Source organism: Myotis lucifugus, unplaced genomic scaffold (assembly GCF_000147115.1).
Source record: "Myotis lucifugus unplaced genomic scaffold, Myoluc2.0 scaffold_573, whole genome shotgun sequence".
Taxonomy (NCBI): domain Eukaryota; kingdom Metazoa; phylum Chordata; class Mammalia; order Chiroptera; family Vespertilionidae; genus Myotis; species Myotis lucifugus.
The window spans coordinates 302,340-329,721 of NW_005871621.1; the positions used below are offsets into that span (position 1 = coordinate 302,340).

General features: G+C 41.4%; 1 protein-coding gene across 3 annotated transcripts in view; it reads left to right on the forward strand.

The window, feature by feature from the left end:
- The window catches only part of AUH (AU RNA binding methylglutaconyl-CoA hydratase), a 157,220-nt gene that overhangs the window by 58,226 nt on the left and 71,612 nt on the right, over positions 1–27,382 (forward strand). For all 3 annotated transcript variants that reach the window (XM_014446776.2, XM_023745710.1, XM_023745711.1), the window contains exons 5-6: positions 1,073–1,165; positions 3,366–3,422. In XM_014446776.2, the coding sequence (XP_014302262.2) occupies positions 1,073–1,165; positions 3,366–3,422 (150 nt within the window). The remainder of the gene's footprint in view (positions 1–1,072; positions 1,166–3,365; positions 3,423–27,382) is intronic.

The following is a 27,382-nucleotide window of genomic DNA, read 5'->3' on the forward strand; positions in this document are numbered from 1 at the left end:
TTACCTACTTTTATGACATTCTATAAGCTGAAGGTGTCTATTTCGTTGAGTTGCTATATTTAAATATTGCAGTGTGATGACCACCACAGCTTAGCTGACACCTCTGTCAGGTCACACGGCTCTCTTCTGTGGCGAGGACAGTTGAGATGGTGCCTCTTAACGCCACGTCCCTAAGAAGCAGAACCCTTCCTATGTTATTTTCGACTATGGAAATGTGAAGCTTTGCATTGAAAAATAGAATGCTTTTATGAATCTTGGTAGCAAGTGTCAGTGTCTTTTGCTCTGGGGTCATGAGCAAAGGTTTAAGCTTGAGAAGAAAATATTCCGGGGTCAGTTCCCTTGGGGTGCTGGCGCTGGTGGCGTCTTGTCTGGAAGTGAGCAGCTTTCCTTTTCCGTGCCTCGCCAGGTCGCCCAGCTCACATTCCCACGTCAGACACCACATTCAGTTATGGAAATGAAACCTGAGTATTTAGCTGTACAATGGTCTCAGTCGGTACCATGCTGTCTCTGCACTCAGGAGAGTCTGGTTTGTGTTCTGTGACTGGCTGACCTTTTCCCCATCATGCTGTGGGTAGGCTTCCGGAGCTTTCTCAGAGCTTCGTCCATCTGAAGTGTGGCATGAGGTGGAGTCCGGTGACCTCCCAGCGGCTGCGCATTGTGCTGGTGACTAAGGACAGAGCGAGTGTGTTGATGCCCCCGAGCCACGCGGGCTGCTTCTGTCTTGTTGGAGGAGATGGTTACTTCTTCCAATGAGAGGGTCGTCCTCAGCACAAGGGAGCCCATGGAGGGTCATGGACTAAGTCATTTAGACTTGAAATCTGTCTGAATTTGTTGATTCAACAAAAAGTATTTATGAAAGTATCTCAATAATATGGGAAGATTTAAAGGTACTATTGCATATTTATATGATGGGACAACAATGAAGGAAATGGTATTTTGTTAAAGGCAAAAGGGACACAAAATTCTATATGCAATAGCCCATTTAAAAATATATTTACAGGAGAAAATCTAAGGTCAATTACACAGTAAGGTAACTTACTAAAGAGGCATGACACCCTTCTTTCTATTGCAGCGAACCTGCCAGTGCCGACAATCGCTGCCCTGGACGGACTCGCTTTAGGTGGTGGTCTGGAACTGGCATTAGCATGTGACATACGAGTGGCAGGTGAGAATCATTCTATTAATATAACATTTTAAAAATGAGGTGTGTTTTTTCTTAGTCTCCAGAAAATTCCAAATATTTTATTCTTTTCCTGTTGTTGAGTAGAATATTTAGAAAAAAAAATCACCTGTTGGACTTAATGAAGTGCTTCAGATTCCAGTGAAGAAAACCGTTTTCTATAGTCTCTTGTTCACGCTCATCAGCAGGAACGGAGAACAGGAACTGGGTCAGACACACTGAATGTGAACCTTAGGTCCTGCCCTTTTTGACCAGTTTCCTCCTCTGAACTGGGGGAAGTCATGGTTGCAGTTGTGAAGATTGAGTGAGTTTATCTGTGGCATGTGTCTAGTCCATGCACTTAGTTACTGTTAGCTATAGAAATAGTAACTTCATCTCCTGGGGCTTCACTTTCTTCCTGGGGGTTTACTGAGGATTGGATGAGGTGACTATGAAAAGAATAATGAAAACTATTAGTGCTAGCCATGTGCTGAGTGTTGACTTGGTGCCCAGCTTCATTCTCAGCACTTGGCATGTGGTAACTCGCTTCATCTTCGCAACAGCCTGATGAGGTAAGTACTCTGTGGAGCTTTGGGAAGCCGGGCAGAGAGGTGGAGTAACCAGCCCCAAATCAGTGACTGAACTGGGATCGGAACCAGGCAGTCCGGTGTCAGCCCTCACGCCTGCCAGCCTGCCAGAGCACCGCACCTGGCCCTGTCCCGTACAGCCTCCTGACCTATGGCAGAGCTAGTCCTTGCTCCCTCGGCGGTGACCTGAAGGCTCCGGGACCAGGGACTGGAGGAAGCAGGCAGAAAGTAGTTGTCACTTTTCTCCCAGGTTCCCACTGTTCCTTCTGGTGGAGCTGCCTGGTAAACATAGAGTCCGTGAAGTGTGTTTTTCAGAATTTTATGGTAACTTTCTTGGGATTTGCAGTTGCTAGTCCATGCACACCTTCCCCCTTTCCTCTTTATTTTGGATCTCTCTCTTGTCTGAAATGAAGTGGCGCAGCTAAGGCGCATGAAACCCATTTCTGAAAGAATGCAGCTTCTGGGAACTAGGATCTGGGACGCGTCCCAGTGCTTTTGGAGATGCAGGTAAAGGGACAGTCAGGGTGTTTGAAAGTAGCCCTAAAACAAACACGAAAAGGCACCCTGTCCAGTGCAGGACAGTAAAACCCCCTGGCCTGGAAAAGTGCTGTATCCGGCAGGATACACGAAGCGGCCTGACCTGGAGAACTGTCCCCGCTGAAGGGTTCTTACTCGTCGGCACAGCCTCTCTCCTCATCCCAGGTGATGACCGGAGCCACACCTTCAGATGGCTCGGCAGCGTCAGGCCACATTGTGTACCAGTAGTTACCACCGTGGTCTTTCGGCATCAAAAATTACTCTCTGCCAAGCAGCTTCTAGCAGAAAACGCTTGAGTCTCTTAATGTACAGTGTGGGGCAAAAGTAGGTTTACAGTTGTTCGTATGGAAAGCAACATAATAAAGAAATAATAATATCAGAATAAACTGTTTCACATACAGCTGTAAAACTGCTTTTGCCCCACCCTGTATATAGTTTAGAGTGTTACTTATTTTCTTAACCAAATGCCTTCTGAAGTGATAAAAGGACTCGTGACACATTTAATTAGTAAACAGAATACAGTTGTTCTCCCTTATTCCAGGGATCTACATTCCAAGACCCCAGGGAAGGCCTGGAAGCTTGGGTGGTACTGAGCCCTGTGTCATACCATGTTTTTCCCTTTACACACACTCCTCACTGAAAGGAAGCACTGGCTTCTCCGGCATTCCACATTGCAAGCATCACTACTCCCGCACTCGGGCTGTTTCTAAGTAAAAGAAGGGGGTGCCTTGAGCACTCACTCTGAGGGCCTCCTGGCTGCTGAGCGACTGATGAGCAGGCACATGGGCAGCCGGAGACACTGCGCAGCGGGAGGAGTCACAGCCCAGGTGGGCGCAGCAGGACGGAGAGGTCTCACACTCCTCAGCACAAATGCTATTTTAAAACTGAGGAATTGTTTATTTCTGCAATTTCCGATTTAATATTTTCGGACAGCATTTGTCTTCAGGTAACTGAAACTATGGGCAGAGAAATTGTGGGTAAGGGGGATTACTGTATTTATAGCATGTTTATTGACAGAGTGGGAAAGTCATCAATGAATATGATTATGTGGATGTTACTTAATTTTATTCCTTCCTTTTCAGCTTCCTCTGCCAAAATGGGCCTGGTTGAGACAAAGTTGGCAATTATTCCCGGTGGAGGTATGAATTGTTCCCGCCCATCTTGATTTGTTCTTAAAAAAGGGCCTAAGGCCAAAGGTCGTCCCTGAAAGGCCTCATTCTGGGGGAGAGTCTAACGCCTTCGTGGCTCTGCAGTCCAGTCCTTCCTCGGCGCTCTCTACTTCTGGGGGGTTGGGGGGCGGCGGGGGGCGCTGTGTCTGTCATGTGCTCTCTCCAGGCTTTTCCAAACGGTTCCTTCAGTTTCAAATGATTGGGCCATCACATTATTCTTGGAAGATCAGAGAGCTGCCCACACTCACCCCCGCCGCGCGCCAGGTTTCTGGTGGCTCTGCCGGGACAGAGCTTGGGGGGTGGGCAGCGGCGTTCTTGTTCTGTTGCTGCAGAAAGGACAGCTGCTGCTTGTGGGAGCCTAACCGGGGAAGCAGTTTCCTAGCGTTGATAGTGAAATCTAAGTCTGAAATGTTTGTTTCTTTGTCTGATGTAGAGAATTTGGAGATATTCACATTTTGTGAAGTTGTTAATTTAAAAAGTAGATTTCATTTGATGATGTGCACATTGATATCTTACTAGTATATGATGAAATCATAGTAATAATGTAAGAAATTAATGGCAGTATTGAACACTTCAGGCATGTTGTACCTGAATAGGTTAAAATTGTATGATTAGCCATATCATTATAAGAGTATTTATCCTGATTAGGGTGTATAGGTTGTATAGGTAGAAATTAAAACATAACTCATTGAGACTGAAGACTGCCCAGATCAGTGTGTGCAGCTCACTAAGGTTTCTACTTCAGTAATCCATACAAATGCTATTCTTGTAGGTAAAAACATTTAATATCTATCATACCAAGCTTTTCACAGTGATTAATTAAAACAAAAAAAGGACTTATAAGAAAATATATATAATTGAAAAGAATTATCAGATAACTAATATGTGAAATAAAAACAAGGTTTAGAAAGAAGGCATGATGTTTCATAAATTCTTTTAAGATTTAAGTATTTATTAGTGACTAGAGGTCCAGTGCACGAATTTGTGCATGGGTGGGGTCCCTCGGGATGGCCTGCAGAGATTGGGCCCCAGTTCGAGCCCCCAGCCTTGCAGCCCCAGCTCATACCCTCAGCCTCATAGCCCCGCAGCCCCGCCTGGCACCCCATCTTGGCCTGGTGCTGCCCCCTCACCTGTTCCACCATCCCGCCTGCGGGTGATTAATCGGGGCCTGGCTCCCTCAGCGCCTGGGAGCTGGCGGCGGCCCCGCCCCCTGCCGCCGCTGCTGGTCGCCATCTGCGGGACGATCAGTGGGGCAATCGGGCCCCCACCCGCACCCACCTTGGCCTGGCACCCCCGCTCACCTGCTCCACCATCCCATTGCAGTCCAGCTCTCATCAGGGCCCATCGGGGCGGCAGTGCCTCCACTGCTGCCCGCTGCCAGTGCTGCATCGCTGATGCCTGCCATGTTCCATGCTGCTCCTTGGTGGTCAGCACAAGTCATAGTGAGTGGTCGAACTCCTGGTCTCTCAGTTGAACGACTGCCCGGGGGACAATTTTCATATTAGGCTTTTATTATATAGGATGAGGATAAAACTAATCCTAGGAAGAGAGTGGTGATCCCCCACCCCCAAAGATATGTCAGTGTAAAATCTGGGAATATGACCTTATTTGGGAAAAAAGTCAGTGTAGATGTTATTAGGTTAAGGATATTAAAATGAGATCATCCTGGATTATCTGAATGAAGCTTAAATCCAATGACAAGTGTCTTATAGTAAGAGGACAAAAGAGGAGAAACAGAGAGAACACCACATGAGGACAAAGGCAGAGACTGGGAGATGCATTTACAAGTCGAGGAAGGCCAAGGGTGCTTCTGTCACCGGAAGCCAGGGGGCTCTTCCTCAGCCCTCCAGCAGGAACCAGGCCTGCCAGCATCTGGGTTCTAGACTCTAGCCTGCAAAACTGTGAGAATTACATTTCCATTGTTTTAAGCCACCAAATTTGTGGTAATTTGCTGTAGCAGCCGTGGGAAACTAATACGGTAGTTTTTAGTAATACAGTAGCTTAAGTAAATTTTTTTGGACAGGGGCTTAGTATATGGCAGAGATAGGGGGTGGGAGAAAGATGAACTTGGTCATTTGGATATTTACCAGGTCCTGAATGTGAAATGTTTTGTTTTAAAACCATTGGAAGGTGGAACAGTTGTGCAAGAGTACTGTTGGGTTTGGTTAGATGAAAAAAGCTTAATTGATTGTACTACAGAAATGAGGGTGATAGCTTTAGCTCCTTTCATCTTTGTTTGTTTGTTTTTTTGTTAATCCTCACCCAAGGATTTTTTTCCATTGATATTTTTAGAGAGAATGGAACAGAGGGGGAGAGAGAGAAATATTGATGCGAGAGAGTCACATCGACTGGTTGCTTCTCGCATGCTCCCTGACCAGGGCCCGAATCGAGCCTGTGTGCCCTTGACCTTAACCAACCCTCAGTCCGCGGGCTGACACTCTAATCACTGCGGCAGATTGGCTGGGGCTCCTTTCATCTGTTATGAGCTAGCCATGCGAGGTCTGGAAATCGGCATGATCTTCCCAACGTGCTTAAGTTCTTTAGGGTCCTTCTCAGTAGTGGAGCCATTCATCAGAACACACTTTTTATAAATTTGATTGAATTTGAACTGTGTATTCTCATGAATACTGTTATTTAAAATTTTTTTAAATTTATTTTTATTGATTTCAGAGAGGAAGGGAGACGGGGAGAGAGAAAGAGAAACATCAGTGATGAGAGAGAATCATCAATCTGCCGCCTCCTGCACGCCCCACACTGGGGGTCGAGCCCGCAGCCTGGGCATGTGTCCTGACTGGGAACCGAACTGTGACCTCCTGGTCTATAGGTCGATGCTCAACCACTGAGCCATGCCAGCCGGGCTATATGTTTTTGTTGTTAAATAAATTTATCTTAAAATTCAAAATGTTTTCACATTAATCTAAATGAAGCGGAACCTCCCTATGACTGTCTATTTATTAAACACAGAGGAGTGAACCTGGCACTCCGGGGGTGCACTGTTCCCACTCTGTCCTTTGTGACAGCCGTTTACTGGGAAACAACTGATCAAAACCTAGCATTGAGGTTTTTTTGTTTGTTTACTTGAAATTGAGCCTGAATGACAATGTGATTATTCTTAAGGTATAATTTATAAATTTCCTTAAAATAAAACAAGTTAAATTATAAAATGATTGTTTAGAAGAGACAGTAATATCCCCAGTGAACGTGAGCACTAATGGACCATGACTAAATGCAGCTTTTAGATTAGTATTCTGCATTTAGTTTATACTGAGAAGGAAATTGTCTGCTGTCAAATGACTATTAAAAGTGCATAGTTAATGAAGAGGAAGGTGTAAAGGAAAGTAGAAACATTAAAACCAAGTGTACTTCTTTAAATAGTATTATATCAGATATAATTATGCTTAAACCAGTACTTGTGTGCGCATATATATATATATATATATATATATATGAGGCCTGTTGCACGAAGAGATTCGTGCAATAGGCCTTCCCTTCTCCTGGCTGCCGGCACCGGTTTTCCTCCGGCACCCAGGACCCAGGCCTTCGCTCCGGCTGGAGCCGCCTTCCGTCTTCCGTTTTTGCGGCCACGGCCAGAGCCGCCTTCCGTCTTCTGTCTTTTTGGCCACGGCCGGAGCCGCCTTCCGTCTTACGTCTTCGTGCCCCGGCCAGAGCCGCCTTCCGTCCTCCGTCTTCACGGCCCCGGCTCGCCTTCAGTCTTCACTCTGCCGCTTGGAGCCTACGTATGCAAATTAACCGCCATCTTTGTTGGTGGTTAATTTGCATATCACGCTGATTAGCCAATGGGAGGCATAGCGAAGGTACGGTCAATTACCCTGTTTGTCTATTATTAGATAGGATATATATATATATATATTTGATTGTAGACAAATATTGTACAAATACAATGCTAATGATTTAAAGCATTAGCCAATTTAAAAATAATTGTTACTCTAGGACCTCCCTATAGTATTCTGAATTATATTGGGGATTTTGTACAACATAGCCCCTACTCTGTTCTCCAGTATTTTCACATTTAAAAAAGCAGCTCAACTTCCTGTCTTCTTCTCCTTCAGTAGTTAAAATAAAACTCTCTTTTAAAAATAACTCCTCAAAGAATACCACCCTTTAGCGTGTCTATAAGAATCAAATAAAACAAGTCCAGAGGATTATGATCTTTTTTATTTAACAGTTTAGAAACTTTTTTGTTTGCACACAAATTGGTGGCAAGTTCCCTCATTCCTAGCCATGGTTTCTTGCCTCTTCTACCGGAGGCTTGGAGACCAAGGGGACTATTGAGGCTTTTTGCTTGGGTATGCACCACTGTGGACGCAGTGTCTAGCATTTCCAGTGCTCTTTTCTCTCCAGCTTCTTATTCTGGAAATATTTAAACTGTAGGAGATTTGAGAAGCAGTGAAATGCACCTTTTTATCTCCCCTCATTAAGATCTTCCCTCCCACAGCCTCCTGACACATGTGTCTCCAGCTCTCCATTCTCCCTCCGCAGATGCACACCCATCTTTCCTTGCTGAGCCATTTCAAAATAACAAGGTGAACTTGAAGTGTTGCAGCCTGCCTTTCCTAAGAATAAGAAAGGACTGTTATATAACCAAACACTATTATCATACTGAACAATGATAACATTAATATTCAGGTGTCCCCAGGGGTTTCAAAATGTAGTTTATAGTTGTTTTGTTTTTCTAATTCAGAATCTCGTTAAATGTTACACATCGCATTTGGTTAGAACTTTTCTTTTTTGAAATTTAGACAAGTCATCCATCTCTTTTTTTTATAACTAATTTTAAAAAATCAGGCAAATTATCTTTTAAAAAATATATATATTTTATTGATTTTTTACAGAGAGGAAGGGAGAGGGATTGAGATTTAGAAACATCGATCAGCTGCCTCCTGCACACCTCCCACTGGGGATGTGCCCGCAACCAAGGTACATGCCCTTGACCGGAATCGAACCTGGGACCCTTCAGTCCATAGGCTGACACTCTACCCACTGAGCCATACTGGTTAGGGCTCAGGCAAATTATCTTACTGAGGATTGCATATTGTGAATTTGACAGTTATTTCTTCATGTTTAGGCTAAAAATCTTTGCCAAGAATTCTGAATGGACCACACTATGTTTTATTTTCATTTTATTGGATAGCGCTGAACATCAGGTTGTCCACTTTGGGTGACGATGACTTTGATCGCTGCGTTAAGGTCTGACTCACCACGGGTCCAGTTTTAGCATTCTCTTCTTGGAAACTTTTCAGGAAAAGCATCTTCAGTGATGGTTATTGGCATCGACCGTTCCTCAAAAAGGAAAAGAAGAAGATGGGAGCACTCGGGTTTCACGGGACCAGAACCAGAGTCCTGGTTTGTCTGTGCTCTTCTCTCTGGGGGGGCAGGGGGGGGCGGGGACGGGGGACTGGGGCCTCGCTGTTGGCTGAGCTGAGCAAGGTGGCATCTGGGCTGGCGTCTGGCACTCTATTTTAGGGTGTGTCTGAGGTAATGATGGACTTTTAAATCCTGTGTGTGTGTTGCCCTGAACACAGTCGTCATTTTGGAAAGTTTTGTTTGCAGCCTTTATTGAAATCCTCTTCGACTTGACATCATAGTCTGAACTTATTCTTTGGAATCTCCTGGGCAGTGACTCACCGTTATCCTGCGAGGGCGAACTTGACTCCACAAATAGCAGAGCCCTTCCGTGCAGGGCTGAGTGCGGGCCGGCTCCTGGGAGGAGAGGAGTGGCCAGGACGGCCTTGCGCAGGCTGTGAGCGGGGCCTCCTGTGCGCTCTGTCCGGGGCGCTGAGAGCAGCTCAGGACCACTGCTCTGCTTTGTGGATGAGGGGCTGGGGAGCTCGCTGTTGGCTGCCCCCTGTTGACAGGCATTTTGTTAGTTGCTGTGGAGGAAACATACACAATGTGGGCAAAAGTAGGTTTACAGTTGTGAGTATGAAAACGGAGTTTATTCTTGTTTAGTGATTATTGTGTTATTTTCTATACGAACAACTGTAAGCCTCCTTGCCCACCCGGTATTACCTATATGTAATGCAACAGCGCTTTCTTGGAATTGCCCCTCTGGAGTCTGGTAGGAGAGGTTAGCCGTGTGTGGGCAGCATAGCCGCCCCGTCATGGGCAGGTGTTGGCGTGGACGTGCGTAGGCAGTTCACCCGGGAGCGTGCGTCTGAGGAACTGGCTTCCGTTAGCCGCCAGCCCTGTTCCCAAGGCCTGTGCGTGGGTCCCAGCACGGCTCTAGCTTCCTCGCCTCCTGCCGGTCCCTTTGGTAACACACTGCGCTCCAGGCGTATTTCTTCACTCAACTCGCAAATGTTGTTGAGCCTGCACTGGTGTAGACGCCGGTATGCAGCCGTGAACAAACACAGGAAGGTCTGCCGCCACGCAGCTGACCCGCTCGGAGCAGTGGACACGCACAGAATACGTGTGAATCGCGGAGGAAGGGCCAGGGGTCTGGCGAGGGGCGGGCTCTTCGCTTGAAAGTAGGTGGTCAGGGGAGCCTCCTGAGAGGGTCACATTGGAGTTGAGACGAGGCTGGTAGGAATGAGGAAGTTGTCAGACAGGCAGGAGGGAGCATTTGAGACGAAGGCGCACCTGGGCAGAGGGCTGAGAGGGCACAGCCTGGGACACTCATTTGTCCCCCACTGCGGCCGTGACAGGCAGGAGGCAGAGAGTGATAGGAATGGAGTCCGAGCCCGCAGGGATGGCAGCTCTACCTCAATGAGAAGGACCCACAGCAGCGTGTCAGCAGAGGTGCAGTGAGATCTTAGGCTTGTAAAGATTTGTCTGGTCACCATGCCAGTCAGTAGCTCCAGGCTAGCGGCAGGAGTGCCTTCCTGCCAGGAGCCTGTGGCTGGAGTTCCAGTGGCTGCGCTGGGCCTGGCCTGGGGCAGTGATGGGAGGCACCGGGTGTGGTTGGAGAATCTCCTGATAGACTGCATGAGGAGCATAAGAGAGGGAAGGACGTGGAGACGGAGCTGGAGGCCGCAGGCTGGGGCAGCTGAGAAGCTCCCATGGGCTGATGGTGGGGAGAGTGTACAGAGCAGGTCAGGAAGAGACGGTGAGGAACATTGCTCGGACGGGCTTGATTTAAAAATCCACATCCAAGTGCAGAATCAATCCGGTGGATAGTTGGTTGTGCAAATGTGGACGTTAGCAGAGTGGTCTGGGCTGAAAATACAAATGTGGAATTTCTTTTTCTTTCTGTCGTCCACTGGCCTGGTCTAAAAAACCAGAAATTGCTGAGACCGGTTTGGCTCAGTGGATAGAGCGTCGGCCTGCGGACTGAAGGGTCCCAGGTTCGATTCCGGTCAAGGGCATGTACCTGGGTTGCGGGCACATCCCCAGTGGGGAGTGTGCAGGAGGCAGCTGATCGATGTTTCTCTCTCATCGATGTTTCTAACTCTCTATCTCTCTCCCTTCCTCTCTGTAAAAAATCAATAAAAGATATTTTAAAAAAAATAAAATAAAAAATAAAAAACCAGAAATTGCCACAGACAGAGGGAACTCCTCCAGAAGAGTCTCTCTAGTTCAGGCTCTGCAAACTGGGAAACGGATTTCCTTTTAGCGACAGCAGTAGCAGCCAGCACCCAAACACCGGAAGTTCTGAGGGAGGAGGACCTTCTGTGCTCAGAGGAGCTTTGTCTCAGGAGGGTGGGGGCCAGTCTCCATGCTTCCCTCTCCTCTGTCCATCCACCTTTTGGGCGTGGGCATGGGTGTGGCTGTTGGAGTGCAGAGCACAGCAAGGGAAATACACCCAGTGTGTTAGGCTGAGGGCCAGAGACACAGGGAGCCCCTGGGGACCAGCAAGTACCACGGAGATGGTGAAGAGTGAGGAGCTCAGGAAGGGAACCCATAAAGTCACTTGTGGACGGGACTCACTCCTGGCTGAGTGTGTGTTCTGTTGCTAAACAGCACACCAAACATTTGCGAATTTGAAACAAGAGATGGACCACTGCCCACGTCTGAACTGGCCAAAGGCCTCAAAGCAACTAACACTGAAACCATGGTCCACAGAAGGCTGGTTGGAATGTGCAGTCAGAACACAACCAAGTTGATTCAGTGCTAAAACAAAATCTCCAGGCCAGAATTTCTCAGTATATGAAGTACCCTCAAATCTCCACTTGAATGGGAGAAGAGGATCAACAGATGCTGTCCAATGCTGGGACTGACCAGCAGACCCTGAGTGACGGATGCATGACTACTCTGCCACACGTTTCTGTGAAAGAGCAGGCTAAGGGACTGCTTGGCTATAGGAACCAAACAGGCCCATTCGCCTGCCTCCTTAGGCTTTTATTGTAACAACGGCTTGAACTAAAATTATTAGATACTATCAGCAGGGTAAGCATCCTTGAGAAGACACATGCGTCTGCAGTGTCCTTTAAGCAAGGACGTCTGAAGACTAAGCATAAAGATTCCAGTAGACACCTGGGGGCTCAGACTTGTTTGGAAAAGTCAAGGCAGGGGCTGCCGCCTTCAGCCAACTCCTGTCCCATGCCTCCCCACAGTCCAAGATGGCAGATGTTAGAATTATTTGAGAAAGATTTTAAAGCAGTTATTACAAAAATGCTCCAAGAAGTAAAGGTGAACCGTTCCAGTAGCTCCCCCTCTGCACCTTGCTGGTGAGGGATTCCTTTCCTAGATGGCCAGGCCCCTGACACCTGACCCTGGATAGATGTTGTTAGCAGTTCCTTAGTCATGTGTACTCAGGGGAGCATGACAGCACAAGCCCCGCAGGCCCACACAGAGGCTGTGCTCAGGAACAGTGAAAACACAGGCTGTGGGTGGCAGGCTTGGCAGTGAGAAGAGGGAAGGATGTGATTGGCTTGTCTGAATAATTCCATGGTCTGGCAGGAATGTGCTTGGTCTCCTCAATAAGGAGGGCTGTTGGCCTGGGGGGTATGTTGACAGGGGAGAGCAAGGAGGGGAGGGAGACTTGTGGTCAGGTGATTTGTGGTTCACCTGGTGTCCTGAGATATTAGACAGCGCATAATATTGGGACTTAATTTTAGGTCTTTTTTTTAAAGAAATGTTTTTATTGATTTCAGAGACAGAAGAAGGGAGAGGGAAAGAGAGATAGGAACATCAATGATGAGAAACATCTAGTGGTTGCCTCCTGCACGCCCCCTAATGGGGATCAAGCCCATAACCCAGGCATGTGCCCTGACTGGGAATTGAACCGTGACCTCCTGGTACATGGGAAGACACTCAAACACAGCCACACCAGCCAGGCTAATTTTAGGTCATATGCCACATGAACAAATGGAAATACAGAAAGTTTCAAAAAATAAATAAAGGATAAAGTACCACTAATAGAAATTTTAGGACTAGAAAATAAAAACTGAATGGACTGAATTGCAGAATAGAGATGACAGAAGGACGTGAGTTAACTTGAAGAGGGGACAATAGGAATTAATCAGTCTGAACAGAAACAAATGAGATTGTGAGTAAATTAACTGAACCTCAGGGACCTATGAGACAGTATTGAAATGTTTAACATTTGTCACAAGAGCCTGAGAAGGAAAGGAGAGAGTGTGGTTCATGAAATATGTTTGAAGAAATAATGGCTGAAGACTTCACAAATTTGATGAAAGACAAACAAGGATTTAAGAAGCTAAGTGAACCCAAACAAGATGAGCACAAAGAAAGCCATAACCAGACACATCATAATCAAACTGCTTAAAACTAAAGACCCCCTACTCCCCCCCAAAATTCTTGAAAGTCAGAGGAAAGTAACACAATATTAATAGGGAAATAATGATCTGAATGACTAGATTCCTCATCAGAAACACTGTCAATAAGTGTAATGACATTTCTAAGGTGCTGAAAGAAAACTGTCAACCCAGATTCTGTATTAGGAGAAAATGTCCTTTAGGAATGAAGGTGAAAGAAGGACATTGTCAGATGAAGGAAAATGAAGAGAATTTATTACCTGCAGGTGGTATTGGTGGAAGGATAGACCCATTCATCAATGGAACCGGCAGAATCCCAAATAGACCCATGCAAATAGATATGGCCAGTGGATATTTGACAAATACGGTGTTAGAAAAGTTGGACATCCATAGGCAAATAAAAAAAAAAGAAAAGAAAAGAACCTCAACTTAATCTCATAATTTGTACAAAAAGTAATTCAAAGTGTTATACTCTTATATATAAAATGTGAAACTATAGCGACTGTCTGTCTCGTTCCCAGAGTTTGAGACCCCGGGGCCTTCAGTGAGTATCACTCAATGTGAGCTGCTGCTTCCGAGGAGGTAGAATGAAATTAACTTCACAGAGCAGCTACCCAAAGTAAACTGGAGAATTACTGTTACAAGAATATTTTATTTACTTCAACTTGATGTTTTTTCGTTGAAATTTGCTTTATTGCTTTCTATGTCCAAATTTTAAGTGTGGAATCAAATTAATCAGCTATTTTGATTCTGAGTACTTTAATTTCCTTTCTATGACTTCGGATTGATATTAGTTTCTCTTACTCTCATTTTTGTTTTGTTTTCTTTTTTTTAATAACCAGTAACTTGGTATTTTAAGAAACAGATTATTTCGTGTGCAGCACATTCCTTTCCTGTTGTCCAGTTGTAATCAAAACAGCCTTATTTGCGTTTTACTATTCTGTAGTGTGCTTATGTATCAAGTTAAATGACAATGTTAAGAATCACTTGAAGTGGCATAGAAAGCAGATGTCTGGAAGCAATGGGAGGAGATGTAAATGGTCACAAGGGAAAGGTGAGACAGGTCTGCCTCTGTAAGTTACCAGGATTGGCAGTTTCTGTCTGTTTTAAAAATAAAACGGAACTCACTTTTTACAAGTCACCCCCTGTGATGACTGGTTTTGAGTCTCCAATACCTGTAACGTGGGAAACAGGGCGGGAACTGCCAGCTTCTCCTGGGCACGCACCTGGGCCTTTTGCTTTAACGATACATGTCCCGTGTGATGCCAACAGGGAGCGCACTCAGCAGTGGAGGCACGTTGTGTTTCTTCACTGCCTCACACTGAGCACACTCACCCGCTGCAGTGGCCTCTGTGATGGAATGAATGGCTGAGGAGCAGCATCTCTGCCTGGGGCAGACGAGCTGCAGGGAGGGGGTCTGGCTGGGCCTCTGCACTGGATCCTGCCTCCCTCACTGAACTGCATTTATGTCTGCTCTTTATCTCTGTTTCTTCTTTTGTAAAGTGAAGACAGCAGTAATTCTACCACAGGGCCCTGTGAGAGCTGGCGAGGACAGTACTCTAGCCTTTTAACATATCTGGCACAGTGGCAGACTGCCAGTTACTCGTGTTGTCACTGTTGTTTGCTGTAGTATTTCTTCTTTTTAGCATGTCTTTAACAGCTCTACTAAGTTATAATTGATGTACAGTAAACTGCATGTATTTTATGGTGTACAGTTTGGTACATTTTGACATACTAGCATATACACCTGTGTTACCATAATTACAGTCAAGATAATGATAACATCTATCACCCCTAAGAGTTTTTTTCAGGCAATAACTGAACCACTTTATGTCACTAGATATGAGTTTTTATTTTCTAGAATTTTACATAAACTTTATCATATATTATTTAATCTTTTCTTTGCCTGGCCTCTTTTACTCAGCAGAATTATTTTGATATTTATCCATGTTGTAGTGAGTGTCAGTAGTTAATCCCTGTTATTCCTGAATGGTATGGCATTGTTCAGATATACCATTGCTTGATGATCTGTTCACATGTGGATAGACACTTGGCTTAGTTCCAGATTTGCAGTACTATGAGTAAAGCTGCTATAAACATTTGCATGGACACAAGCTATTAGTTAACTTGGGTAAATTCCTAGGACCGGAATGGCTTTACATGACAAGTGTGTGTACGTGTGGTCGGACCAGCCGTCTGAGAGTCCCTACCAGCAGCAATGAGACTTTGGTCCCCATCCTCACCAGTGCTCCCGGTGCTTTTAGCTCTTCTCATGGGTGTGTGGTACCTCACTGTGGTGTTTCATTTCCCTCATGTCTAAAGATGTTGAGCATTTTTTATATATGTTCTTGCCATCTGTATTTCCTCTGTGATGCTGTATCTGCTCAAATCTTATACCTGTTTTTAATGGGGTTGTTGTATTACTGAGTTTTAAATTCTTATTGTTGCATTTGGTTATTATTGAGCACTTTAGATACAGGTCCTATTTCAGATAGATGCTTTGCAGATATTTTCTTCCCATCTATGATTTGACTTTTCATTCTCTTAGCAATTCTATCAGAAAGCAGATTTTAATTTAGAAGAAGTTCAATTTATCAATTTGTTCTTTCATTGATTGTGATTTTGGAGTTCTATGGAAAAGAAATCTTTGCCTAAACCAGACTCACAAATATTATTCTCCTGTGTTTTGTTTCGGAACTTCTAAAGTAGTCAGTTTACATTTAGATCTGTGATCCATTTTGAGTCAGTTTTTGTAGATGGTGTAAGGTATGGATTGATGTTATTTTTGATTGTTCCAGCATCATTTGTTGAAAAGAATGTCTTTTTCCTTTTACTCACCTTTGCAGCTTTGTCAAAAATGAGATATCCATATATGTGTAGGTTTTTTTTCTGGACTCTTTCCTGTTTCATTAATCTATTTGTTTATCTTGATACCAATACTTGATTACAGTAGCATTAAAATAAATCTTCAAGTCAGTAGTGTTAGCTCTCTAACTTATTGGTCAAAGTTGTTTTGTCTAATCTAAATCCTTGCCATTTTCAAATGAATCAGTGTGTCAGTTTCCATAAAAAAATCCTTCTGGAATTTTGAATGGGATTATGTTCAACCTGTAGATCAATTTGTGGAGATTTGATATCTTAGTACTGACTCTTCAGATCTGGGAACACAACATACTGTGTATTTTGTTAGGTCTTTAATTTCTCTCAACAATTTTTAAATATTTTGTTTCTTGGCAGAATGTTCTATAAATGTCATTTAAATTAAGTTGGTTGGCAATGTTGTCCATTTCTTTATATCTTTACTGGGTTTCTTGCTACTTGTTCCATCAAATATTGAGAGACTATAGTTGTGAATTCTTATATTTCTCTTTTCATTTCTATTGTTATTTGCTTCTTGTATTTCCAGGCTGTGTTATCAAGTGCATAAATACTTATGATGGTTTGAATTCTATATTGTTTAAAAATTATTTCTTTTATCTCTGGTGATATTCTTTCCTGTGAAATCTATGTCTGATTTTTATGTAGTAATTCTAGCTTTCTTTTGACTATTGTTAGCCTGATATATTCTTTCCTGTTCTTTTATTCTTAACCTATTTATGTCTTTAAAATATGTTTCTATTAGGCAGCACATTGCTTTTTTATCCTATCTCACACTTGCTTCCTTTAATTGGGATATTCGGACTACTTATGTTAAATGTGGTTATAATATCAGCAACATCAGTTACATATAAATCTTTCATTTTCTTATTTTTTTCTATTTCTATTTGTTTTTGTTTCCCCTTTCCTTTTTTTGGCCATTCTTTGGATTAATTGATTCTATTTTATATTTTTTATTGATTGCTTTAGGGCATATACTGTACATCTTTCATTATATAGTGTACCATCTCATGATAAATCATTTCACAAACAAGAATGTTATTTTAAGTACTTTCATTTTTTTCTGACCTTTGTCCTATGGTTATGCACTTTATTTTACATATGCTATAAAACCACACAGGGTGGTTAATTACTTTTATTAATTAGTCATTATTTAAAGAGATTTAACTAATTAGGAAAATATATATTTACTATGTAGATATTTCCAGTTCTTTTACTTCTTTGCATAGACCCATATTTCCATCTGTTATGATCCCCTTCTCCCAGTGGACTTCCTTCAACATTTCTGTAATGCAGGTCTGCTGCTGATGAATTTCTTCAGCCTTTGAATATCTGGAGAAGGCTTTCTTTTACCTCTGTATTTAAAAGTATTTTTGCTGGGTATAGAATTCTGAGTTGGTATTTATTTGTCAGTACGTTAAAGGTGTTGTTGCACTCTCTTCTTAGTTGCATTTTTTTTTTTTCTCACAAGGAATCTACTTCATCCATCCATATCTTTGGTTTTTTTCCCCTCCCTAGGGTACTGTAAGATTTTCTCTTTATAATTGGTTTTGAGCAGTTTGAATTATGTGCCTTGGTGTAGTTTTCTTTGTGGTCCTTTTACTTGGTGTTTATTGAACTTTTTTTTATAAGTATATTTTTATTGATTTCAGAGAGGAAGAATGAAGGAGAGAGAGAAACATCAATGATGAGAAAGAATCATTGATCGGCTGCCTCCTGCACGCCCCCTACTGGGGACCGAGCCCGCAACCCAGGCATGTGCCCTTGACTGGAATTGAACCCGGGACCCTTCATTCTGCAGGCCAACGCTCTATCCACTCAGCCAAACTGGCTAGGGCTATTGGACTTCTTGAACTTTTCCTCCCTTCAGGTGGTTTCCTTTCAGGAGACTCTTGGGTTTCCTCACGTGTAAGTGGTAGTCAGTTCTCTGCTGGATAATCAAGAGGGACCCTCTTCAGATTTCTGGAGTCTTATTGCTGTCCCGCACACTCTATTACCTGGTCTCTCTGGCTTCACCGCGAGGGGGCACTGGGTTTGGCCTGGCGCTGCCTCTCTGTGCAGTGTCCTGGAACCTCTCTGGACCATAGTTTTGGCATTTATAGGGCTCCCCTTTCTGTCCTCACTCTCTGGTGACTCACGTCCACTGTCATGAAAACTTTTTTGGATTTTTCAGGCAGAAGGCAAATGGAGTCTTTGCTATCTTTTCTTGGCTGGAAGAGAAAGTGCTGTGATTTCTTAATTGAATAACATATGCATCTGTCCTTCAGTTGCATTATTGTTTTATTGCTTTTTATCGAGAAACAATTGACATACTATATTAGTTTCACGAACGTCCGTACTCTTTTCCGTAGTGGCTGCACCAGTCTGCATTCCCACCAGCCGTGCAGAAGGGCTCCCTTTTCTGCACATCCTCGCCAGCGCTTGTAACTTCTCGTGATTTTGAGATTAGCCATTCTAACAGATGTAAGGTGATGTCACATTGTGGCCTTCATCTGCATTTCCCTGGTGATGAGTGATGTTGAGCAACTTTTCATTTACCTGTTGGCCATCGTATGTCTTTGGGAAATGTCTGTTAGGGTACTCTGCCCATTTTTTAATTGTATCATTTGGGTTTGGGTTTTTTTGTTTTGTTTGTTTGTTTTTTTGCTATGGAGCTATGACTTCTTTATATATTTTGGATTTTAACCCCTTTTCAGATATATGATTTACAGATATTTCCTCCTATTCCATAGGTTGCCTTTTCTTTTTGATGATGCACAAGCTTTAGTTTGATATAGTCCCACTTGTTTACATTTGCTTTTGTTGCCTTTACTTTTGGTGTCAAATCTTCCCTCCCTCCCTCCCTCCCTCCCTCCCTCCCTCCCTCCCTCCCTCCCTCCCTTCTTTCCCCTCCTCTCTCCCTCCTAGTATCCCTTCCTTTCTGTGATATCCTTGTCTGGTTTTATTATCGGGGTAATGCTGGCCTCATAAAATGAGTTTCGAAGTGTTCCCTCCTCTATTTTGTTTTTTTTTTGAGGAGTTAGAACAGTGGTTCTCAACCTTCCTAATGCCAGCGATCCTTTAATACTATTCCTCATGTTGTGGTGACCCCCAACCATAAAAATTATTTTTGTGCTACTTCATAACTGTAATTTTGCTACTGTTATGAATCATAAATGTAAATATCTGATATGCAGGATGTATTTTCATTGTTACAAATTGAACATAATTAAAGCATAGTGATTAATCACAAAAACAATATGTAATTATGTATGTGTTTTCCGATGGTCTTAGGCCAGTGGTCAGCAAACTACGGCCCCTTGAGTGTGGCTCTTCCACAAAATACCACGTGCGGGCGCGAGTCGTCCAGTGTGATTGAACTTCGTGGCCACACTCAAGGGGCAAAGAGCCGCATGTGGCTCGAGAGCCGCAGTTTGCCGACCACTGTCTTAGGCGACCCCTGTGAAAGGTTGAGAACCGCTGAGTTAGAAGGATTGGTGAAGCCATATGGTTCTAACTTTTGTTTGTTGATAGATTTTTTTATTCTGATTCAGACTCCTTTTAGTGAGTTTGTTGAAATTTTCTATTTTTTCATGATTCAGGTCTTGGTGGGTTGTATGTTCCTAGGAATTTATTAATATTTTGTAGGTTGTCTAATTTGTTGGCACATTATTGTTCATAGTAGTCTCTGTATTTCTGTAGTATATAAATTATGAAATTTCCTCTCATTTTTTATTGTATTCATTTAAGTCTTCTTTTCTTAGTCACACTAAAGGTTTGTGTTTGTTTATTGTTTTAAAAAATTAATTCTTTTATTGATAATTTCTGTTGTCTTTTGAATCTCTCGTTCTGTTATTTCCTTCCTTCTATTAACTTTGGGCTTTGTTTGTTCTTTTTATATTTCCTTGAGATGTAAAGTTAGGTTGTTTAATTCAGATCTTTCTTATTTCGTGATGTACATATTTATCTGTATGTATTTTACTCTTATAACTTACTTTACTGCATCAATAAATTTTTGTATATTGTATATCCATTTTCATTTGTCTCAAGATAGTTTTTGATTTTCCTTTGATTTCCTCTTTAACCTATTGGTTGTTCAGGAGCATGTTGTTTAGACTTGAATTTTCTAGTTTTTTTCTTGTAAGTGGTTTCTAGTTTCATACCATGTACTTGGAAAAGAAGCTTGACATGATTTCAGTCTTCTTAGGTTACTGACTGACTTTGTGGCCAAATATACTAGAGAATGTTTCATATGTGCTGAGAAGAAAGTATATTTTGTTGTTTTTGCATGGAATGTTCTGATTATGTCTTTAAGTCCATCTGGTCTAACATTGATTTCCTGTGTGGATGATGTATCCATTGATCAAAATGTGGTATTAAAGTAATATTGTATTGTTGTCTATGTCATCCTTTAGGTCTGTTAGTGTTTTATATGTTTACGTGCTCCTAAGTTGGATTCATATTTACAAATGTTTTATACTTTTCTTAGATTAAGAACTCTATATGACTTTCTTTGTCTCTTATTACAGTCTTTGTCTTAAAGTCAGTTTTGTCTGATACAAGTATAGCTAGCCCGTCTTCCTTTTGGTTCCATTTGCATGTGAAACTATTTTCCATTCTTTAACTTTCTGTCTGGGTGTGTTTTTTCACCTGAAGTGAGCCTTTTGTTGGCAGCATATGGATGAGTTGTGGTTTTTATTTTTTCATTATTATTATTATTATTATTTTAATTCATTCAGTCATTCTGTGTCTTTGATTGGAGATTTAGTCCATGTATGTATTGAGCAATTATTGATAGGTATGTACTTACTCCATTTTGTTAATTGTTTTCTGACTGTTTTATAATTCCTTTTTTCTTCTCTTATTCTCTTTGATTTGATGATTTTCTATACTGGTAATCTTAGATTATTTTTCTCTTTTAGCATATCTCCTATAGGTTTTTGCATTTTGGTTACCATGAGGCTTGTCTGTTTTAAGTTAATAACAACTTAAGTTTGAATGCCTTCTAGAGCTCTGCATTTTTACTCCTCCCACATTTTATGCTTTTGATGTTACATTTTATACATTTTTATCTCATGTACTTATTAACAAATTAAGGTTATTTTTAATACTTTTGTTTTTTAACCATTATATTAACTTTATGAGTGGTTAATCCACTACCTTCAAAGCATTAGGTTATTTTGAATTTTACTATATAGTTACCAGTAAGATTTATACATTTATTATTTATTTATGTATTTATGTATTTATGTATGTATGTATTTCTTTATTTATTATTTTTTGTTAATCCTCACCTGAGGATATTCTTCCATTGATTTTTAGAGAGAGTGGAAGGGAAGGGGAGAGACACACACACAGAGAAACATAGATGTGAGAAAGACACATTGATTGGTTGCCTCCCGCAGATGCCCTAGCCAGGGCCAGGCATCAACCCTGTAACTGAGGTATGTGCCCTTGACCAGAATCTAACCCGGGACCCTTCAGTCCGCAGGCCAACACTCTACCCACTGAGCCAAACCAGCCAGGGCTATACTTTTATTTTTTATTAGAGGCCTAGTGCACGAAATTCGTGCACGGAGGCGGAGGTCCCCCTCAGCCCAGCCTGCATCCTCTCCAATCTGGAACCTCTCAGGGGATGTCCGATTGCTGGTTTAGGCCCGATCCAACCAGCAGATGGACATCCCTCTCACAATCCTGGACCGCTGTCTCCTAATCACTCACCTGCCTGCCGGCCTGGTCGCCCCCAACTGCCCCCCTCTACTGGCCTGGTTGTCCCCAACTGTCCCCCCACCCCCCTGCCAGCCTGGTTGCCCCTCATGGCCCCTCTGCCAGCCTGGTCACCCCACGTGCAGTCTGCTTGTTCAGTCATTTGGTCATCCCTCATTAACCCCCCTGCTGGCCTGGTCATAGGCAGCCATCTTGTGAGTGTGTGGTGGTCAATTTGCATATTATCTCTTTATTATATAGGATTGTTACTAATTTGTACTTTTTTGTATTAACTTAAAAAGTTCCTGTAACATTTTTTGTAGGGCCATTCTAATGGTGATGAATTCTTTTAGTTCTTGCTTATCTGAAAAACTTTATCTCTCTTTCAATTCTGAACAACAACTTTGCCAGGGAGAGTATTCTTGGTAGGGTTTTCTTTCAACACTTTGAATATATCATGCTACTCCCATCTGACCTGCAAAATTTCTGCTGGAAAATCTGCTTATGGTCTTATGGGGGTTTCCATGTATGTAACAAGTTGTTTTGTACTTACTGCTTTTGAGATTTTCTCCTTGTCTTTAACGTTTCTTTTCTTTTTTTAAAAAATATATTTTTATTGATTTCCAAGAAGAAGGGAGAGGGAGAGAGAGAGAGAAACATTGATGATGAGAATCATTGAATGGCTGCCTCCTGCATGCCCTCTGTTGGGGATCAAGCCCGCAACCCAGGCATGCGCCCTGACCAGGAATTGAACCATGACCTCCTGGTTTATGGATCAACACTCAATCACTGAGCTATACCTGCCAGGGCTAACATTTCATACTTTAGTTATATGTACGTTGGTATGTGTCTTTTTGGATTTATCTGGTTTGGAACTCTCTGAGCTTCCTGGATCTTGATGTCATTTTAGTCTTCCAGGTGAGGGATGTTTTCTTCCCCTTTCTCTCTTACCCTTCTGAGACCCCTGTAATGCAAATGTTGGTCTGCTTGATGTTGTCCCATAAATCTCTTAATTTTTCTTGACTCTTTTTCCTTTTTGTTGCTCTCATCGGATGAATTCTTTGAGTTCACTGATTCTTTCTTACTCTTCATGTAGTTTGTTCTTGAACCCCTCTATTATATTTTGCAGTTCAGTTATTGTATTCTTCAACTCTGAATTCTATTTGGTATCTTCTTGTATTTTTTATCTCTTTGTTGAATTTGTCACTTTGTTCATGCATTTTTCTCTGGTTCTTAGTGAGCATTTATATGACCATTATTTTGAACTCTTTATCAGGAAAATCACTTATCATCATTTTATTAAGGTTTTTTCCTGAGATTTTATCTTGTTCTCTTATCTGGAATATATTCCTATGTTTCTTAATTATTATGACACTTTATACTTGTTAAAGAAAAAAAACCATTGAAACCTATAAAGAATTTTTGTGAGTTTATTTGAGCCAAACTGTTGACATATGCCAGGAAGCAGAACCTCAATGAATTGAGATAATGCTCTGGAGAATGGTGGGTTACATTTGTATTTATACATTTCAATCAAAGGAGGGACATAGGTGGGTTACATGAAATTCACTGGTGATAGATTAAGGAGGTGGGATAAAGCAAAGCAGGGGAAACCCCTGGGATTGGATAAAAAGTAAAATGATGGACACATACTTAGGTGGGTGCAGGATCAATTAAATCTGTCCTGGCGCCCAGCACATTTGGTTGTGCCCCAGGGGCTCCAGAAAAAGGGAAGTTACAAGTTACCCAGACATTTCAAGGCTATGTTATCATAGACGCAAAAAGACAGATAGGCTCAGTTAAGGTAAAGGTTGACCTTGTCAGTGAAGATACCGGCCTAGGACATAACTACCCACCATCACTGCTTTTAGTTAAAGTTTAATTTCAGACCATCCTTTGTGGTGACTTTAGGTCTCTGAGTTTGTAAGACTGCCATGCAGGCCTCCCCTGAGCTTGTCAAGTCAGCATGTGGCCCCCTTCGTCCACATACTGATTTTTATGCATTAGATAAAACAGCCACCTCTCCTAGTCTTAGAGGTGAACCTTATCCTTAAACTCTGCCTTAGCTCTTAGTTGTCTCCCAAACCTTTCTTTTTTTTTTTGGTCCAAGAATGTTTATTCTTAGTGGCTCCCAGTAGTGGAAAGTGTGCCAAGACCTGTCAGTGGCCTCAACATATGGATTCCAGCTAATTGGAATCATCTTTTAAAGTATGAAATATACCTCCTTCAGGGGAGACTGGGAGATGCGCATTTCTGTTGGCTCTCCCTGTGCTGAGCCCTGGAGTGATAGGCAGTTAAGAACTCTTTCTTTGTTTGCTATGTCTTGTTGAGCCCATTAACAGAAGCCCTCCTAGACAACAGAGCCAGACTATCAAGGGATGTGTCCTCTGGTGGTTAGCCACAAAAATTGGGGCACCAGACATGTGCACAGAGACACCAGTGACCCGGAGCAGGTCAGATGGAGAGGGTGAAGATGGTGCTCACTGCCTCTCTGTCTCTGGGGAGGATTATAGTCTGTACCTTGATGTGTGTTTACTTAGAAGCTGACCCTCAGGCTACTGCTGTGAAGCTAAGTTCATAGGTCTCTTTCACAGAAACAGTGGGCTTTTCACACCTCTGCCTACATACAGGTCCTGGCTTAGCTAGGGAAGTCTGTGCCAGCCCTTTAAGAACTGTTTCTCAGGTCACTAGACCTTTGTGGGTCTCATGTACTTGAATCCTGTTGACTTCAAAACTAGACATTTTGGGTTTTCCTCTCTCAGGTGAAGGACTTAAAAGTTGGGATGCCTGATGTGACGTTTCTGTTGTCTTATGTCACTTGATTTTGAGTCAAACAACATGGAAATATTAGTCCCAGTAATTATTGTTAATGGTTTGATGCCTATCATTTCAGATTTAAAAATGCATCTACTGATGTATTAATGTAGACCACATATATTTTTTTCCTAAAAATATGATCATATTATAAATTTTCTTCTGTGACTTCCTGTTTTTGGTTTAATGCTGTATTTTATAACTCCAGTAAAAAAAACTGGCGGTTTTTCACTGTAAAGCATTCTATGGCCTTGACTTTGAGATATACATCCATAATGCTACTAAGGAAATATCGTTACATATTGATGATGTTGAAACTTTTGATACTTGAATTATTTAGATAGATTTTCTATTATTGAAAGATTTTAGCTTTCTTGGAATGAAGTGCTCTGGTAATGGTATATTGTTTTTTCATGCTTAGGTACTTCTGAACTCTGTATGGTTTATTTGAATGGTATTTTTTGTGTCCATTTTTATAGATGAGATTAGTTTAAAGTTTTATATGTTGTGAGATTTTGGTAGTAGTTAAATATTAGCATTTTAGAAAATATTTGGAAGTTTTATTTACCTGGTTTCTGGAATATTTGAAATACTGGAATTAACACTTTCTTGAAATTGTATTAATTTTGCTTGTGTGTCCCGATGTATTTTGACACTTTAAAATTCCTCTTTAATAATTTACATTTATTAGAAAATATACTTATCCAGATCTTCAGGTGTATTGCCATCGACTGTATATCATGTTTTCCATTTCCCTTTCTCCTGATGTGCTTTCTCACAGAGCAGGCTCTTAGATACCGTTTCTTACTGCTTCCCTCTTTTCTAGTTTATGACTTCCTGCTTTTATGATAATTAATTAGCTTTGTTTCTCATTTTTCATTACTCCTTTAAAATACAATTCAAATATTTATTTAGTTTATCTTCATTCTTAGTAATGAAGGAGTTTTTTACTGTACCTTTAAGCTAATTTTAGCTGTATAACATTCATTTTCATAGAGCACTTAATATATCCTAGATTTGCATTTTTATTTTTATTTAATTTTAGCCCAAGAATTGCTTAGAGTAGTGTTTTTTTTTAAGTTTCCAAGTTATTTTTGATGTTATCTATTAGTAAGTTCTAGTTCCGTTATTGCATGTTCAGATATTTTCTGTAGCACTGCTTTTAGGAAGTGATTGCAGTTTCTTTTTGTATAATAATTGCATTAGCCAGTAAATGTATTCTATGGCCTTTGAAATGAAAATGGATTTTTTGTTTGTGGGGTTTTGACATAGACTTATATATTTTATATTCTTTTTTAGTTTTTGTGTATTTGATCTGTCAAATTAGAGGGAGGTATGTCAAAGTACCCATTGCTATTATATTTGTCAAGTTTTGGGTTTCCTATCAGATTTTCTTATATATATTTCAATTCCATGTTTTTTGCTTAGAGAGGCCAAACATATCTTCACTGTGGTTCATGCCACTATTTTCCCATTGAATGGTTTTACCTTGAGTTCTGTTTTACTTGTTTATGATTCTAATATCCCTTACTTCATCTGAGCATCATTTGCCGGATGTGTCTTACCCAGCCTTTTACTTTCTACCTTTGAGTTGCTTTAAGAGTGTGTCTTATAGACTTTGCACAGTTTATAGATGTTATACAGTGAATTCTTCTAAGAGCTAATTTCATCTTATTTTTCGCATTCTTCATTTTAGGAAGAAAACCACGTAGGAAATATGTTTCATAGGCACAGTGTCTTCTAGACTTGTTTCTTGCCCTTTCTCTTCTAAAAATAATTCATCTTGATTCTCATTTGTGTGTATTGTACCAGATTTTGTTTCTATGGTACTATATTACAGGTTCAGTGTTTCATTACATTTTTATGTACATGTAATATGAAGATACATTTTTAAAAGAGCTTTGTGGTTTATTACTTGCACTTTTCTTTGTATGTGACATTGGCAGGATGGAGTTTTACAAAAATAATCTTGGTTTGCAGGTATGGTGTAATTGCCTATATTAAGCAGTTATAACGGGTTGAAAATAATTTCTTAATTCTATTCATCCTTAATATTTTCCTAATTTTGAAAATACAAAAACATTTAGAGAACTATTATTAACTTATGGGATTGTGAAAAGGAAATTCATATTGATATTGGCTGTGGCTATTATTTTCGCCCTTTCGTGGAAAAATTATTTGAATTTTTTCAAAGCATGAAGCTGTGCTTTGGGGAGCTATTTTGGTACTAGTCTCAAAGGACAGATTGCTGTTTCTTTCCCACCCTCATACAAACTAGGTTCCTGGCTTTTGGCACATCTCCATGATGTGACATTATTTGATGTTCAAGAGCGCTATCTAGAAATAGTGATGCGATATCAGCGAGGTCACTTTTCATTTCATGAACGTAATTTTCAGTGCCTGGAATTAATTTCAGTATGAATATCAATATGAATTTCCTTTTTATCTGTTAATGATTACATTTTTGTCATGAGCATTTCAGAAGCAGAGGAAGCGTCTGAATGGTCATAGTCACTCTGTTAGATGATAAGTTACAAGGTTTCTGTTCAGTTTGGATGATTGGTCTGTTAAAGTAGTTGGTATCTTATGCAAACCAAGGAATTATTTATTTGTTAAGCAAACTTTTATCTGTTGCCATAATAGAATTCACTGGCTCAGGTGTTTAAAAATATTTATCTAATACATGTATTTTTAAATTTCATTTTACTATAGCCAACTTCAAACATGATCAGGGGAGTTCCCTGTTCCATTCACTAGCCAGAAGCAAGTAGGTGAAAAAATCCAGAATAATCATAGGGCTCCCCTAATATTAATTATCTGTTGGTTCTAAAATACCTGATATTTAAAATGAGCTACTTCGAGATCAGTCATGTATGA